The 14,578-nt window shown below is 41.8% G+C and overlaps 1 protein-coding gene across 1 annotated transcript in view; it reads right to left on the bottom strand.

The window, feature by feature from the left end:
- Positions 1 to 14,429, bottom strand: part of DNAH2 (dynein axonemal heavy chain 2) — a 102,539-nt gene extending 88,110 nt beyond the window's left edge. The window contains exons 1-3 of the mRNA XM_052658273.1: positions 14,273 to 14,429; positions 9,224 to 9,285; positions 5,736 to 5,906 (exon numbers count right to left, since the gene is read on the bottom strand). Coding sequence (XP_052514233.1) covers positions 5,736 to 5,906; positions 9,224 to 9,285; positions 14,273 to 14,429 — 390 coding nt within the window. The remainder of the gene's footprint in view (positions 1 to 5,735; positions 5,907 to 9,223; positions 9,286 to 14,272) is intronic.
- Between the last annotated feature and the right edge of the window lie 149 nt (positions 14,430 to 14,578).

Raw genomic sequence — 14,578 nt, 5'->3', positions numbered from 1 at the left:
GAATAAAGTATGTCCTTTCAGTTCCCCCATTCAGTTCCTTCAGCAGTTCAGGGAAATTCTCTGTATTCTATTTTAAAATTTATATTTTGTTTAGTTAGCTGGCTCCTTATGTTAGATTACCTGTGTCTGTCTTTCACATCTATCAACTTCTCTCTAATTGTATTGTCATTGGTTTTTTCTTTTCCCTACACTGTAATTATCTCAAGCCTCTGTTCTATGTCCATTCATATTTTCAGCAATAGTTATTTCAGTCCCTTGCTGTTTCTAACCTACTAGTTTTAACATGTAAACATGCTGCTTTATTTATTTCAAAAATCTGCATTCACTCTTTTATTTCATTCTCACATTTTATTGTTTCGTTGCTCAGCTTTTTAAAAAATTAAATTCTTATTAAGTCGTATTGAAACATGATGCTGGTGTGAAAAACTGCCTTCTGTTCAGTTACATTTTCCTCATGTGCATGCTTTGTTCTGCTGTCTTTCTCCCCTGATGTAGTATGCTTGTAGTTGCCCTGCAATTCCTTTCCACTTGCCTCATGCTTGCTCCGCTCTCTGAATTCATTCCTTCTGCTTTCAAGTACTGTGGGTGACTTCCTGACATCCCACTGTGAAAGCCCACTTTGATTTCCCCATTGAAGTTAAAGTGAAATGACTCGGTATTTTACGTTCCATTCACTTTTCTCTAGGTTAAAATAATAGCATGAGGGGATGAGTAGGTAGTTAAGACCAATTTAAAACAGTGTAAAATCTTTGTTAAAATGCATAGGCTCTTTCTCTCTTTTCAGATTTTGTTAAATACTCTGAGGTTCACTCCATTTCACTGCTGGTGGTGGTGAGGAGGGGTGTCCACCATTCCTGCAGGGAGAACGGTTTCCTTAAATCAGTGCATATACCTTTCATTGGTGCCCACTTTCAAAGTTTATTAGATCAGATTTTGCTTCTTTCCTAGTTTGTTTACTCTTGGGTGCTTATTTTTGTTTGTTGGTTTGTTTTTCTGGCTTTACTTTTTGCTATTGTTCCAAGTATTCAAAAGAAATAACTTCTTAAGGAAGTTTTTCAACTGTCCATCTTGACCTAGAATACAATTAAATCCGTGATCTATGTAGAATTTATTTCCTTTGGGCTGTGCTGGGTCTTCACTGCTGCGAGGGTTTTTCTCTACTTGTGGCGAGCAGGGGCCTCTCTCTAGTTGCGGTGCATTGGCTTCTCACTGCGCTGACTTATCTTACTGTGCAGCACACGCTCAGTAGTTGTGGCACCTTGGCTTAGTTGCTCCTTGGCATGTGGGATCTTCCCGGACCAGGGATCAAACTGTGTCTACTGCATTAGCAGGCAGATTCTTTACCACTGAGCCACTGGGGAAGCCCTAGAATATCTTCTGGCATGGGAAAAAGGCTTTTTTCAGCTTTGCCAAACCATAATTGACAAATTAAAATTGTGTTTAAGGTGTGCACATTGCTGTTTTGTGGCTTCCTGGTGGCTCAGCTGGTAAAGAATCTGTTTGCAATGTGGGAGACCTGGGTTCGATCCCTGGGTTAGGAAGATCCCCTGGAGGAGGGCATGGCAACCCACTCCAGTATTCTTGCCTGGAGAATCCCCATAGACAGAGGAGCCTGGTGGGCTACAGTCCATGGGGTTACAAAGAGTCGGACATGACTGAGCCACTTTCACTTTCCTTGCTGTTTTGATATAAATGTGCATTGTGAAATGATCACTGCAATCAAGCTAATTAACATATCTATTATTCCATATGGTTACCATTCTCCTTTCTTTTTGTAATGAGAACACTTAAGATCTACCCTTTAGCAAATTATACAGTAATATTAACTACAGTTACCACACTGTATATTAGATCTCCAGAACTTATTAACCTTGCAAAAATGAAATTCTGCATCATTTCCCCCCAGTCTTACTGAAATATAATTGACCCATAACATTGTATTAGTTTAAGGTATACAATGTAATGCTTTGATATGTATATCTATTGCAAAAATGATTACCACAATAAGTCCCAGCTAACATTTATCAGCTTACATAGTTACAATTTTTTTCTTATCAGAACTTTAAAAATCTACTCCCTTAGCAACTTTCAAGTATATAATCCACTATTGTTAGTTAGAATCACCATGCTGTACTATATATCACATCCCCAGAACTTATAACTGGAAGTTTGTACCTTCTGGCCAACTTCATCCATTTCTGTACTCCCTCACCCCCAACTCGTAACCACCAATCAGTCCTCTTTTTCCCTCCTCTGGTTCTCAATCTGTGCCATTCTCTGTTCCTATGAGGTGGTTTTTTTTGTTTTTTCCAGATTTCACATATAAGTGAGATCATACAGTATTTGTCTTTCTCTGTATTATTGCACTAAGCATAATACCGTCCAAGGCCACCTGAAAGTGAAAGTCAAAGTGAAGTCGCTCAGTCATGTCCGACTCTTTGCAACCCCATGGACTGTAGCCTACCAGGCTCCCCTGTCCATGGGATTTTCCAGACAATAGTACTGGAGTGGATTGCCATTTCCTTCTCCAGGGGATCTTCCTGACCCTGGGATTGAACCCGGGTCTCCCGCATTGTAGACAGATGCTTTACCATCTGAGCCACCAGGGAACTCCAAGGCCACCTATGTTGTTGCAAATGGCAAGATATTTTTTCTTTCTCATTGCTGAATGATATTCCATTGTGTGTGTATGTATGGTATGCGTGTGTGTATATTTATATATATACATATATACATTTTCTTTATCCACTTATCCAATGATGGACACTTAAGCTGATTCCATATCTTAGCTATTATACATAGTACTATAATGTACATGGGGGTGCCAATATTTCTTTGAGAGTGACTTCATTTCCTCTGGATACATACTCAGAAGTGGAATTGCTAGATCATATGGTAGTTCAATGTTTTTTTTTTTTTAGGAACCTCCATACTGTTTTCCACAACTGCACCAATTTACATTCCCAGTGCACAAGGGTTCCCTTCTCTCCACACCTTCATCAATATTTGTTCTCTCTTGTCTTTTTGACGACAGCCATTCTAACAGGCATGAGGTGATACCTCATTGTGGTTTTGATTTGAATTTCTCTGATTAGTGACACTGAGCACCTTTTCAGGTACCTGTTGGCCATTTGTACATCTTCTTTGGAAAAATGTCTTTTCAGTTCTTCTGCAGATTTTTAAATCAGATTGTTTGTTTCTCGCTATTAAATTGTATGAGTTCTTTATGTATATTTTGGACATGTATTCATATCTTATCAGATACAGGATTTGCAAATATTTCCTCCCATTCATAGTCTGCCTTTTCATTTTGTTGATGATTTTCCTTTGCTGTGTAAGAAGCTTTTTAGTTAGATATAGTCCCACTTGTTTATTTTTGCTTTTGTTGCCTTTATTGTAGTGACAGAAAATTTGTACCCTTTGATCAACAGCTCCCTATTTCCCTCTTGCCCAAGCTATCTACATTTTTTAAATGGAAAACCTTTGTTTTCCATATTTCCCAATTCTATTCATGGAATAATCCATCTTTCCCCACAGATTTTAAATGCTACTTTTGTAGAAAATGCTTGCCTATATGTTTCATTTATTTCTGCTTCTTTGCTGTTGCTTATATAATACATATTCCTGCCCTGGTCTATTTTCAGTTCACTTCAGTCGCTCAGTCGTGTCCGACTCTTTGCAGCTCCATGAACCACAGCATGCCAGGCCTGCCTATCCATCACCAACTGCCAGAGTCTACCCAAACCCATGTCCATTTAGTCGGTGATGGCATCCAACCATCTCATCCTCTGTCGTCCCCTTCTCCTCCTGCCCCCAATCCTTCCCAGCATCAGGGTCTTTTTTCCGATGAGTCAGCTCTTCGCATCAGGTGGCCAAAGTGTTGGAGATTCAGCTTCAACGTCAGTCCTTCCAGTGAACACCCAGGACTGATCTTTAGGATTGACTGGTTGGATCTCCTTGCAGTCCAAGGGACTCTCAAGAGTCTTCTCCAACACCACAGTTTAAAAGCATCAATTCTTCAGTGCTCAGCTTTCTTTATAGTCCAGCTCTCACATCCATACATGACTACTAGAAAAACCATAGGCTTGACTAGATGGACCTTTGTTTTGATTACTCTTATTTATTTATTTTTGGCTGCACTAGGTCTTCATTGCTATACCCAGGCTTTCTCTAGTTGCAGTGAGTGGAGGCTACTCTCCAGTTGCTCTGTGTTCGGGCTTCTTATTGCAGTGGCTTCTCTCATTGCAGATCACGGGCTCTAGGGTGCTCCCACTTCAGTAGTTGTAGTACATGGGCTCAGCAGTTACAGCTCATGGGCTCAGAATTTGCAGTTCCCGGGCTCTAGAACACAGGCTCAGTAGTTGTGACACACAGGCTTAGTAGTTGTGACACACAGGCTTAGTTGCCCCAGGTATGTAGCATCTTCGCAGACCAAGGATTGAATCCATGTCCCCTGCATTGGCAGGCAGATTCTTAACCAGTGGACAACCAGGCCAGTCCTAATTACTGTAATTTAATAAAAGATTTTCATTCACAGGTCTCCTTCATCACTTTCCTTGTTCATCATTTTATTTTTTTGTTATTTTATTTCTCAGGATATACTTTTAAAAATCCTTTACACTAGCAATCTAGGGACTGGGTACTTCAATTGGAGTTGTAATAAAATGGTACATTTATTCGGATGGAATGATCTTCATAATATTAAGATTCCCACTCAGAAACAGGATAGGGCTCAACATTTATTAAATTTTCTTTTGTGGCCTGCAAAAAAGTTGTTTTCCTTCATATACATCCTAAGTTTTTGGCATATTTTTGTTACTTTTCTGAATGAAATTTTTTTGTGTGATGCATTATAGCCAATTATTGCCAATATACAGGAAAAAGAGATAGCCTGTTTTGGGCTTTGCTTAATAAGGAAGCTTTACAAATTGTGTCATTGTGCAGGACCATGCTACTCTTCATTATCATTTCAATTTTTGTATGTGGACCAATAAAAGCCAAGCAATAGCCTTTTTCTTTTCCAAAATTTTATTTCCCCAAATTTCAAACATACAGAAACACTAAAAGAATTTTACAATAATAACCTGTACACCCACCACTCATATTCTACCACTAACTTTACTATACATCTGTCTTTTAACTGTTTTCCTACCTGTGGTTTACCTTTCACTACTGTATCCTCCCCACTGTTGAAATAGTTACCTATCTAACCCATGAAAGCCTTTAATAGTTCCCTCTGGAATAAAGCCAAATTCTTTAGCATAACATTCAAGGCCCTTCAGAGGCAGACACCAACCCACCTTTTTAGTATCATTTCCCCAACTCCTCGTTTCTTTGCACATAAAGTGTTCTTTACCTGGATGCTCTTACTCAGCCTCAATGAAATCCTACTTACCCTTCATCCCTGACTCAAGTATTTCCTCCATCACCAGGCCTTGCCAGCATTCCAGGGGCTACATTAGTTGCTCCCATAAGACTGTTATAAAGTTTCATCCAGGCATCATAATATATTGTAAATATTTTTTATATGTCTGTCTTCCCCACTAGACCATGAGATCATCAAAAGCAAAACCTGCCTCATTTCTCTCTGTATTCTGCTGCCAAGCAGGGTGTCCAACACACTGTGAGGCTCAACAGACCTTGGGCATGAGAGATTAGATACAGATGACTGGGGTCTGCAGAACCCTCAGCCCCATGGGGAGAACACCTTGGGGTCTGGATGGTGGAGTACGCACCTGCACAGGCATTCCCAGGTCTAGCTTCAGCCCCATACAAGGGTCAATGAAGATGGTGAGGATGGGTTCTGAAGGGTCCTGGGCAAAGTGTTCCAGAACAGCGCTATGCTCCTCTGTCCACGTGGCGTCCGCCAGTCCTGTCAGTACAGCTCGGGACAGGAAGAGGGGCTTCTGCAGAATGAGAGCAGGGGGCCAGAGCAGGCACAGCTGTCAGTGTAGGTCACTTCTCCCTTCTACTGCCATGTGTGGGAGTCATGGGGAGTGAGAGGAGGCAGGTAGGTTCGGAAGAAAAAGCTGAGGACCAACTGACTGATAGGTTTCAAACTTTCGAAGAAACAAGACAGTAAGATCCTCTTCCCTCTATGAGTAAAAATAGAATGGATCATAGAGGAAGACTAAGGGATAGTATCTTTCTGAGATATTTCATTTATGCCTGTGGTTGTAAAAATGTCTTATCAAGCAACCTTCAACCTCACAATAAAACTAAATTAAGGGAACATGTAGGATATTAGCCTCAGTTAAGCAATTAGGGGCAAGAGGATTACAAGCTGGAAAAAGAATAAAGGTAGAAGAGCAATTTTTCCATGATGTGGCCTCCACAGACTACTGGAATACGTTTACTACACTGGGCAAAAGTTAACTGGCCCAGCAGTGAGAAAAAAAGAAAAAGGGAGGGGAAAAGACAAAACTGGAAAACAACAAAGGACAAATCAATTGGATGGAAAATAGGTCATAATTGGTGGCTAGAAAAAACATAGCATTATTTAGAACAGTATTAAATACATTAAGAAAGCTAGAGGATATGAAGACCTAGCTCAGGGAACTGGAGAAGTCACCCTGTCCTCCCCATACTTCTAGAAGATGAGAAGAAATCCCTTTTGCTTACAGTTTCCAGGTCAAGAAAACTTAACCACTGATCCAAAATCTTTCATATATAAAGACATGCATAAAAGAACTTTCCTGATGGTCCAGTGACTAAGACTCTGTGATCTCAATGCAGCGGGCCAGATTTCAATCCTTAGTCAGGGAACTAGGTCCCACATGGCACAACTAAAGATTCCAAGTGCCACAACTAAGACCTGGCACAGCCAAATAAATAAATATATTTTTAAAAAATTTACAATAGCTAGGACATGGAAGCAACCTAGATGTCCTTTGGCAGATGAATGGATAAGAAAGCTATGGTACATATACACAATGGAATATTACTCAGCTATTAAAAGGAATGCATTTTAATCAATTCTAATGAGGTGGATGAACCTGGAGCCCATTATACAGAGTGAAGTAAATCAGAAAGAAAAACACCGATATAGTATATTGACACATATATCTGGAATCTAGAAAGATGGTAACAATGACCCTTATGCAAGACAGCAAAAGAGACACAGATATAAAGAACAGACTTTTGGATTCTGGGGGAGAAGACGAGGGTGGGATGATTTGAGAGAATAGCATTGAAACATGTATATTACCATATGTGAAACAGATCACCAGTCCAAGTTTGATGCATGAAACAGGGCACTCAAAGCTGGTACACTGGGACAACCCTGAGGCATGGGATGGGGAGGGAGATGGGAGGGGGGTTCAGGATGGCAGACACACGTACACTCATGGCTGATTCATGTCAATATATGGAAAAAAAACACTACAATATTGTAAAGTAATTACCCTCCAACTAAAATTAATTAACTTTTTAAAAAGACATGTATGAAGACCCAGTGAGAAGAACACTAAGGATATGAACAAACATTTCATGCTATTAAAAAAAGAGAGAGAGAGGAAATGAAAATGTGGAAAAATATTTAATTTCACTTGAAATTAAAGAAATAAAAATAAACACGGCAAAAGTATATCATGTATTGCCTATAATTATTAAAAAAGAAAAAAACAAACCTGCTAAACTGCTAACACCCAGGCTTGGAAAGGGTTTGTTGCTAGTATGAGGGCAAAAACTGCAGTTTATTTGAACAATAGTTTGGCATTATGTATTAAAGGTGTTACAAATGTTCTTTACTCTTTGATTCAGGAACTCCATATCCAGGAATCTAATTTTAGGAAATACTAAGTATTTCAAAATATGTTAGTTTTATTTATAAAATTCATCACAGTACTATGAAAGCAAAAAAAAATCATAAATGGAAAAATGTCCAAGAGTAAGGATTTAACTACGGTACATATACCTTATCAAGCACTGTGTGAACATTTAAAATGGTGCTTACAGGGAATTCCCTGGCAATACAGTGGTTAGGGGGCTTCCCAATTAGCGTTAGTGGTAAAGAACCCACCTGCCAACGTGGGCTTGATCCTCGGGTGGGGAAGATCCTCTGGAGGAGGACATGGTAACCTACTCCAGTATTCTTGCCTGGAGAATACCATGGACAAAGGAGCTTGGCACATTACAGTGCATAGGATCACAAAGAGTCGGACAGGACTGTGACATAGCACACACGCCAGTGGTTAGGACTCCGCGTTTTCACTTCCCCAGGACCAGGTTCAATCTCTGGTTGAGAACTAAGATCCCACAAACCTCGAGGCACAGCCCCAAAAAAGAGGCGTCTTGTGATTTATGCATTTCTGATAAAAAATAACAGCATCCCAAATTTTTTTTAAGGTTCTTTTTTAAGGAGCTTAGTTCCCCTTACATTGGGAGCACAGAGTCTTAACCACTGTAATTCCAAGGAAATCCCCTGTAATTTTTTTTTAAGAATGTAATAACATGAAGAATGATAAAATGTTTTGTGAAAAAGCCTAATTTAAAAAGTATAATGTGTAGTATAGTTAAGATTGTTAGAAAACAAAATAACTCTCAAAGCTACAGAAAGAAAGGACATATACCCAATTATTAACATTGAATGTGTTTAGTCATAAATTTCATTTTCCCTTTCTTTGTTTTACTTTTCTGTCCCTTCCAGTTTTTTTCTTTAATGAGTAGTTGTTACTTTGCTCTCCCTTTCTAGAAAGTTCAAGGTCACTATTCTTCTAACCCAGGTTAGAAGGTGTCCCCAGGCTCTGATGCAGCTTGAAAATAAAGGTGTAGGGGTCATGGAGTGTCAATTTCTGAAAGTATCTCAAGTGGCTTCTGTAAACTTTTCAGCCAAAGGAGAGCGCCAAAGGACAGGAAAAAAGAGGGTGTCTTAGAAATTAGGACAGTGTCCACCAGCTTGTTCAACTTGTCCAGATGTTCACCCATTTGACAGATAAAGCTTGTCACATTTTGACCCAAGATGGAGAGCCGAGGAAGGGCCTGCTAAGAGTCCTGTTCCCTCCTGAAAGCTCTCTTCTTCTGGAGGAATAGGGGGCACGGATAACTCTGCCCTTTACTCAGTGTACTGGATTTGCAGTGAGCAGGCTACCAGTTTCTGCTGGTAGAAAGAAAAGGTATCAAGTGACAGACTGAAGAGAATTCCTCAAACACCATTCTGCAACTGATCCTTTGATTCACCAATTGCTGATGCGGAATACTTGTTTCAACAACAACGCAAACTTACCACATCTACCTCACGCTCCTGTAATTCTTCTTTCTGTATTTCAGGTTGCTCCAATACTGGCTCTGGGAAGAAAATTCAAAAGTGAAAGCATTTCTTTAAAAATTAAATATAGAGTCACCATCAGTCAGTTCAGTTCAGTTCAGTCGCTCAGTAGTGTCCGACTCTTTGCGACCATATGATCCAGTAATTTCTAGGTATACCCAACAGAACTGGAAGCAGGGACTCAAACAGATATTTGTATGCCCATGTTCACAGCCATTCACAATGCCGGAGAAGGCAATGGCACCCCACTCCAGTACTCTTCCCTGGAAAATCCATGGACAGAGGAGTCTGGTTGGCTGCAGTCCATGGGTCGCTAAGAGTCGGGCAAGACTGAGCGACTTCACTTTCACTTTTCACTTTCATGCATTGGAGAAGGAAATGGCAACCCACTCCAGTGTTCTTGCCTGGAAAATCCCAGGGGCGGGGAAGTCTGGTGGGCTGACGTCTACGGGGTCGCACAGAGTCGGACACGAATGAAGCGACTTAGCAGCAGCAGCAGCAGCATGTTCACAGCACTGCTATTCACAACAGCCAAAAAGCAGAAACAACCCAAGCGTCCACCAAAGATGAATAGATAAACAAATTGCAGTGGAATATTAATCAGCCATGAAAAACAATGAGAGTCTGCTACAATATGACAACGTGGATGAAAATGTAACATTAAGTGAAAGAAGCCAGTCACAAAAGACAGTATATTCTATGATTCCACTTATATAAAATGTCCACAACAGGCAAATTCAAAGACACAGAAAGTACCAGATTAATGGTTACCAGGATCTGGGAGGAAAGGGGAATGGGGAGTGACTGTTAAGAGGCTAAGCTCTCATGAAACATAGAAGTAAAGATATAGTGGCCATCGGATGCCAGTTTCTCAAGGTACCTGAAGCGGCTTTTGGTGAAGGAGTTAAAATGCTCTAAAATTAGGGACTTCCCTGGTGGTCCAGTGGTTAAAACTCCCAATACAGGGGGCCCCCATTGGATCCCTAGTTGGGGAAAGAGATCCCATGTGCTATAACTAGAGTTCACACGCAGTAACCAAAGACCTCGAATACTGAAACTAAGACTTGATGCAGACAAATAAATAATTTTTTTAATGTTCTAAAATTAGATAGTGGAGATGGTTGCATAGGCTAGTGAATACACCAAAAATCACTGAATTATATACTTTAAAAGTATGAATTTAAAAAAAATATTGATTGATTGATTTATACATGTATTTAGTCTGCATTAGGTCTTAGTTGTGGCGCTTGCCTGGCAGCATATGGGATCTTAGCTCTCCAACCAGAGATCAAACCCATCTCCCCCGCATTGGAAGATGGTCTCTTAACTACTGGACCACCAGCGAAGTCCCAAACACATGAACTTTATAGTAAGTGGATTATATCTTAATTTTCTTTAAAAAAAAAGCTGGCAGGGGTGCAGAGGGAGGCAGGGGAATGAAGGCAGTCAGTATTAAGGTTATTCTAGCCACTCAGCTTCTGGCTGCCATTCCTCCCCTAGCCTCTTCCCACATTGAGAAGCTGAGACCCTCAGAAATTGGCCCCTCTCCCAGCACCCCCACCCCGACTCTGGATGCCATAAAAGTCAAGGGGGTGTTTCTCTCCCTCATGATCTGTTGTTCGCACAGAAGACTGGGGCAAAACAGGTGGGTTTCCCATCTCCTGTGGGCTGAAAGGAGGAAGGAACAGATGCGATGGAACCACAAGACCTTGGGGAACAGGACACTCAGAGAACAGGACACTCAGACTTCCAGAAAGAAAACCTAAGAGGGGAGTAAAGCAAAGAAGTTGAGGAAGGAAATCATGAGGAAGATGGAACAGCTGACTCTAGGAGCTCAGGAGTGAGAGGGATGTGTAGTCGAGACAGCCAAGGCCCTTCGAGAAAGCCAAGGGCGTCCAAGGTTGCAGACAGGAACGAGGCAGAGAGAGCGAGACTTAGACCATCTCAAGAGTAAATAGGTTTCGTCTTCTATAGTACGATTTATATAAAATCTAAACCATGCAATATGATACTAATATGTGATGGTCATAGATACATGCAGTAAAAATTTAAAAAAACAAGCTTGAGAATGACAAACATCAACTCAGGATAGCAGTGACCTTTGGAGAAGGAGAGAAGGGCTTGAGGGGCAGGGGGACAGAGGGATTCATTTGTTGCTATCATGATTAATTTAGACATTGGGTAATGGATACATGGATGTTCATTATCTTTTTCTCTACACTTTTTCTTCTTTGCCTGAAATACAGGTCTACAATCCCTTGTCCAAAACTCTTCAGTTCAGTTCAGTTTAGTCGCTCAGTTGTGTCCGACTCTTTGTGACCCCATGAATCACAGCATGCCAGGCCTCCCTGTCTATCACCAACTCCCGGAGTTCACTCAAACTCACGTTCATTGAATCGGTCATGCCATCCAGCCATCTCATCCAAAACTCTCAGGATCACATATATCTCAGCATTTAGACTTGTAATATAGTATGGTATGTGAGACCCCCACCCACCTCCCAGGGGCTCTAGAGCAGCACTCCACTTTTCATGTTAGTATTCCTGCAGTAAAACATAGGAAAATTTATACTAAGTGGCTTTAATAGACTATAAATACCTCAAGTCAGTTTAGGTTATATTTTACCACCAAATAAGTTTGGAAGCCAAACTCTGAGGGGGAAAAAAAAAAAACTTTTAGTTCTCAAGGCTTTTTAAAATTACATATATGAGATTATGAACCTGTACTTCTCCTTCTTTTCTTAGTGGAAATGGCTATCGATTAGAACTTCAAATGGGTGTCTGCCCTTTAAGCCGCCATCCTTCACCCAGAAGTGTTTAGGCCTGGTCTTAGTCTGTTCCAGGCTACTATAACAAAATATCAGTTTGTTGTCACTGTTCAGTCACTAAGTCATGTCCAACTCTTTGGGACCCCAGGGACTGTAGCCCAAGAGGTACCTCTGTCCTCCTCTATCTCTGGGAATTTGCTCAAATTCATGTCCACTGAGTTGGTGACACTATCTAACCATCTCATCCTCTGTCACCCCTTTTTCCTTTTGCCTTCAATCTTTCCCAGCATCAGGGTCTCTTCCAGTGAGTCAGCTCTTCGCATCAGGTAGCCAAAGTATTGGAGCTTCAGCTTCAGCATCAATCCTTCCAATGAATATTCAGGGTTGGTTTCCTTTTAGGATTGTCTGGTTTACAGTCTCCTTACAGTCCAAGGGACTCAAGAGCCTTTTCCAGCACCACAATTTAAAATCATCAATTCTTCCGCACTCAGCCTCCTTTATGGCCCAACTCTCACATCCGTACATAACTACTGGAAAAACCATAGCTTTGACTATATGAACCTTTGTCAAAGTGATGTCTTCACTTTTTAATACACTGTCTAGGTTTGTCATAGCTTTTCTTCCAAGGAGCATGTTTTAATTTCACGGCTGCAGTCACTTTCTGCAGTGATTTTGGAGCACAAGAAAACAAAGTTTGTCACTGCTTCCCCATTCCCCCCCTTACTTCTAAGCAGCAGACATTTATTTCTCAAAGTTCTGGAGGCTGAGGTCCGAGTTCAGGGTGCCAGCAAGGCTGGCACCTCTGAGGTGTGAGGGCCCTCTTCTGGGTCGCAGACCTCTCTATGTATCCTCACACGGTGGAAGTGAACACGGATTCTCTCTGGGTCGCTTCTTATAAGGCATGAATCCCACTCATGACAGTTCCCTCATGATTTAAGCACCACCCAAAGGCCCCACCTAGTAAGACCATCATATTGGGCATTAAAATTATAATATATGAATTTGGGCAGGGAGATACACAAACATTCAGACCATAGTAGGCCCCCTCTGGCTCCAGTAGGACAAGCTTCAATTCCTCCCAACTCCAAAGACTACAGGAATTAATATTCATTTCAGGGCTGCCTTGGAGACCCAAGTCTTCTCTGAACCTCTATCAAGTGTCAGCTAGAAAGCTGACATCAAACAATTAAAAGGCTTAGAGCTAAAGAGATCCTTGGTGTTTGGGGTTAATGCTTTCATTTAGAAGTTCTTCCATTCCCACCCCAGAGGATTCTCCAAATTGAACCTCACTGCCTTCCTTCTTTCCTCCTGCTGCTTCTGGTACCCAGCTTCTAGAAGCCAGTCCCGCTTTAAACAGCTTTTAAGAACTCAAAAGAAAAAAAAAAAAACTGTACGCTTCTAATGTCTAGATCCCAGGGCAAGGCTCTTTGTACCCTGGACCTTTCTCCCACGCCCACGCCTAATCTCTCACCTTTTACTGTTAAAAGGAGATTCTATTTCTTTCCATCTTGACAGGGTGGTAAGAGTATGGGAAACCCCAGGTAGAAGGGCAGGGCTATCTGTAGCTGAGTCATAGCTACACTGGCCAGCCCTCTAAGGGACCGCCCAGCGACAGCACCTTTCAACCCTAATGGCCTCAGCTCACCCACCATGGAGGAATCCCCCCCCAAATCAAAGCCACAAGAGGCAGACTCTTTAAACTCTTTTCTTCCTCAATCTAGACGTCAGGCTTCTTTTCCTGTGACCTTGAACCGGAACACCCTTAGTCTACCAACACCCTGCCAAACTGAGGGCGGAGACACAACAACCTTAAACAGATGGGAGAAAGATTCAGTCGGGCTTAGGATTCAAAGGATGGCAAAGCAGGCTGAGTCTCCATGGTGATGGGCTTAATGAGAGGAAACCACTATTTGTTTTGCCACCCAGGGTGAGAAAGGAAGAGATCAAACCCTCTCCACTGGCGTAGGAGCAACCAGGAACACTTGAAATAAGAAGGAAAAGGCTAGGATAGAAGATTTGTTGGTGAGCTCTGGGTGCACTGGGGAGAAATTTTAAGACTGAAAGAACAAGTATAAGGCTGGCCAGGAGGGAAAACCCCAAACAAGGGAATTAGCAGCGGCCTGAAATTCAACTAAACTCCTTTCTTCTTACCCAGAAGAAACAGAACCTGCTCCCCGACCCTAAAACTCTCTTCAAATACAAACATTCTGCCTCCATGTCTCTCTCCAGCAGGTACCCACCAGGGTTCTCCTTGATGGTCTCGGGCTCCGCCTGGACCTCGCTGCTGGCCGGCAAGGTGATCTCCTCGACCTGTGCGTCCAGAGGAGACTGGGCAGCTCGCCGGCGGGCGCTTCCCCGGCTAGTCACTTTCCGCTTTTTGTCAGCTTTGCTGGACATCGTGTAGGCAAAACCTGCGGATACACGGACACTGGGGGTCCACAACCAGCTCTACCCCCAAACCTCAGTCCTTTCCCTGGGATACCCCACCTTCTTCAGGGCCTTGGGTTAAAAATCAAAATCAGTCCCTGAAGACATGAGGAATAAAT

The sequence above is a fragment of the Budorcas taxicolor genome, chromosome 19 (assembly GCF_023091745.1).
Source record: "Budorcas taxicolor isolate Tak-1 chromosome 19, Takin1.1, whole genome shotgun sequence".
NCBI lineage: Eukaryota > Metazoa > Chordata > Mammalia > Artiodactyla > Bovidae > Budorcas > Budorcas taxicolor.
This window is presented reverse-complemented; position numbering and strand designations above follow the sequence as displayed.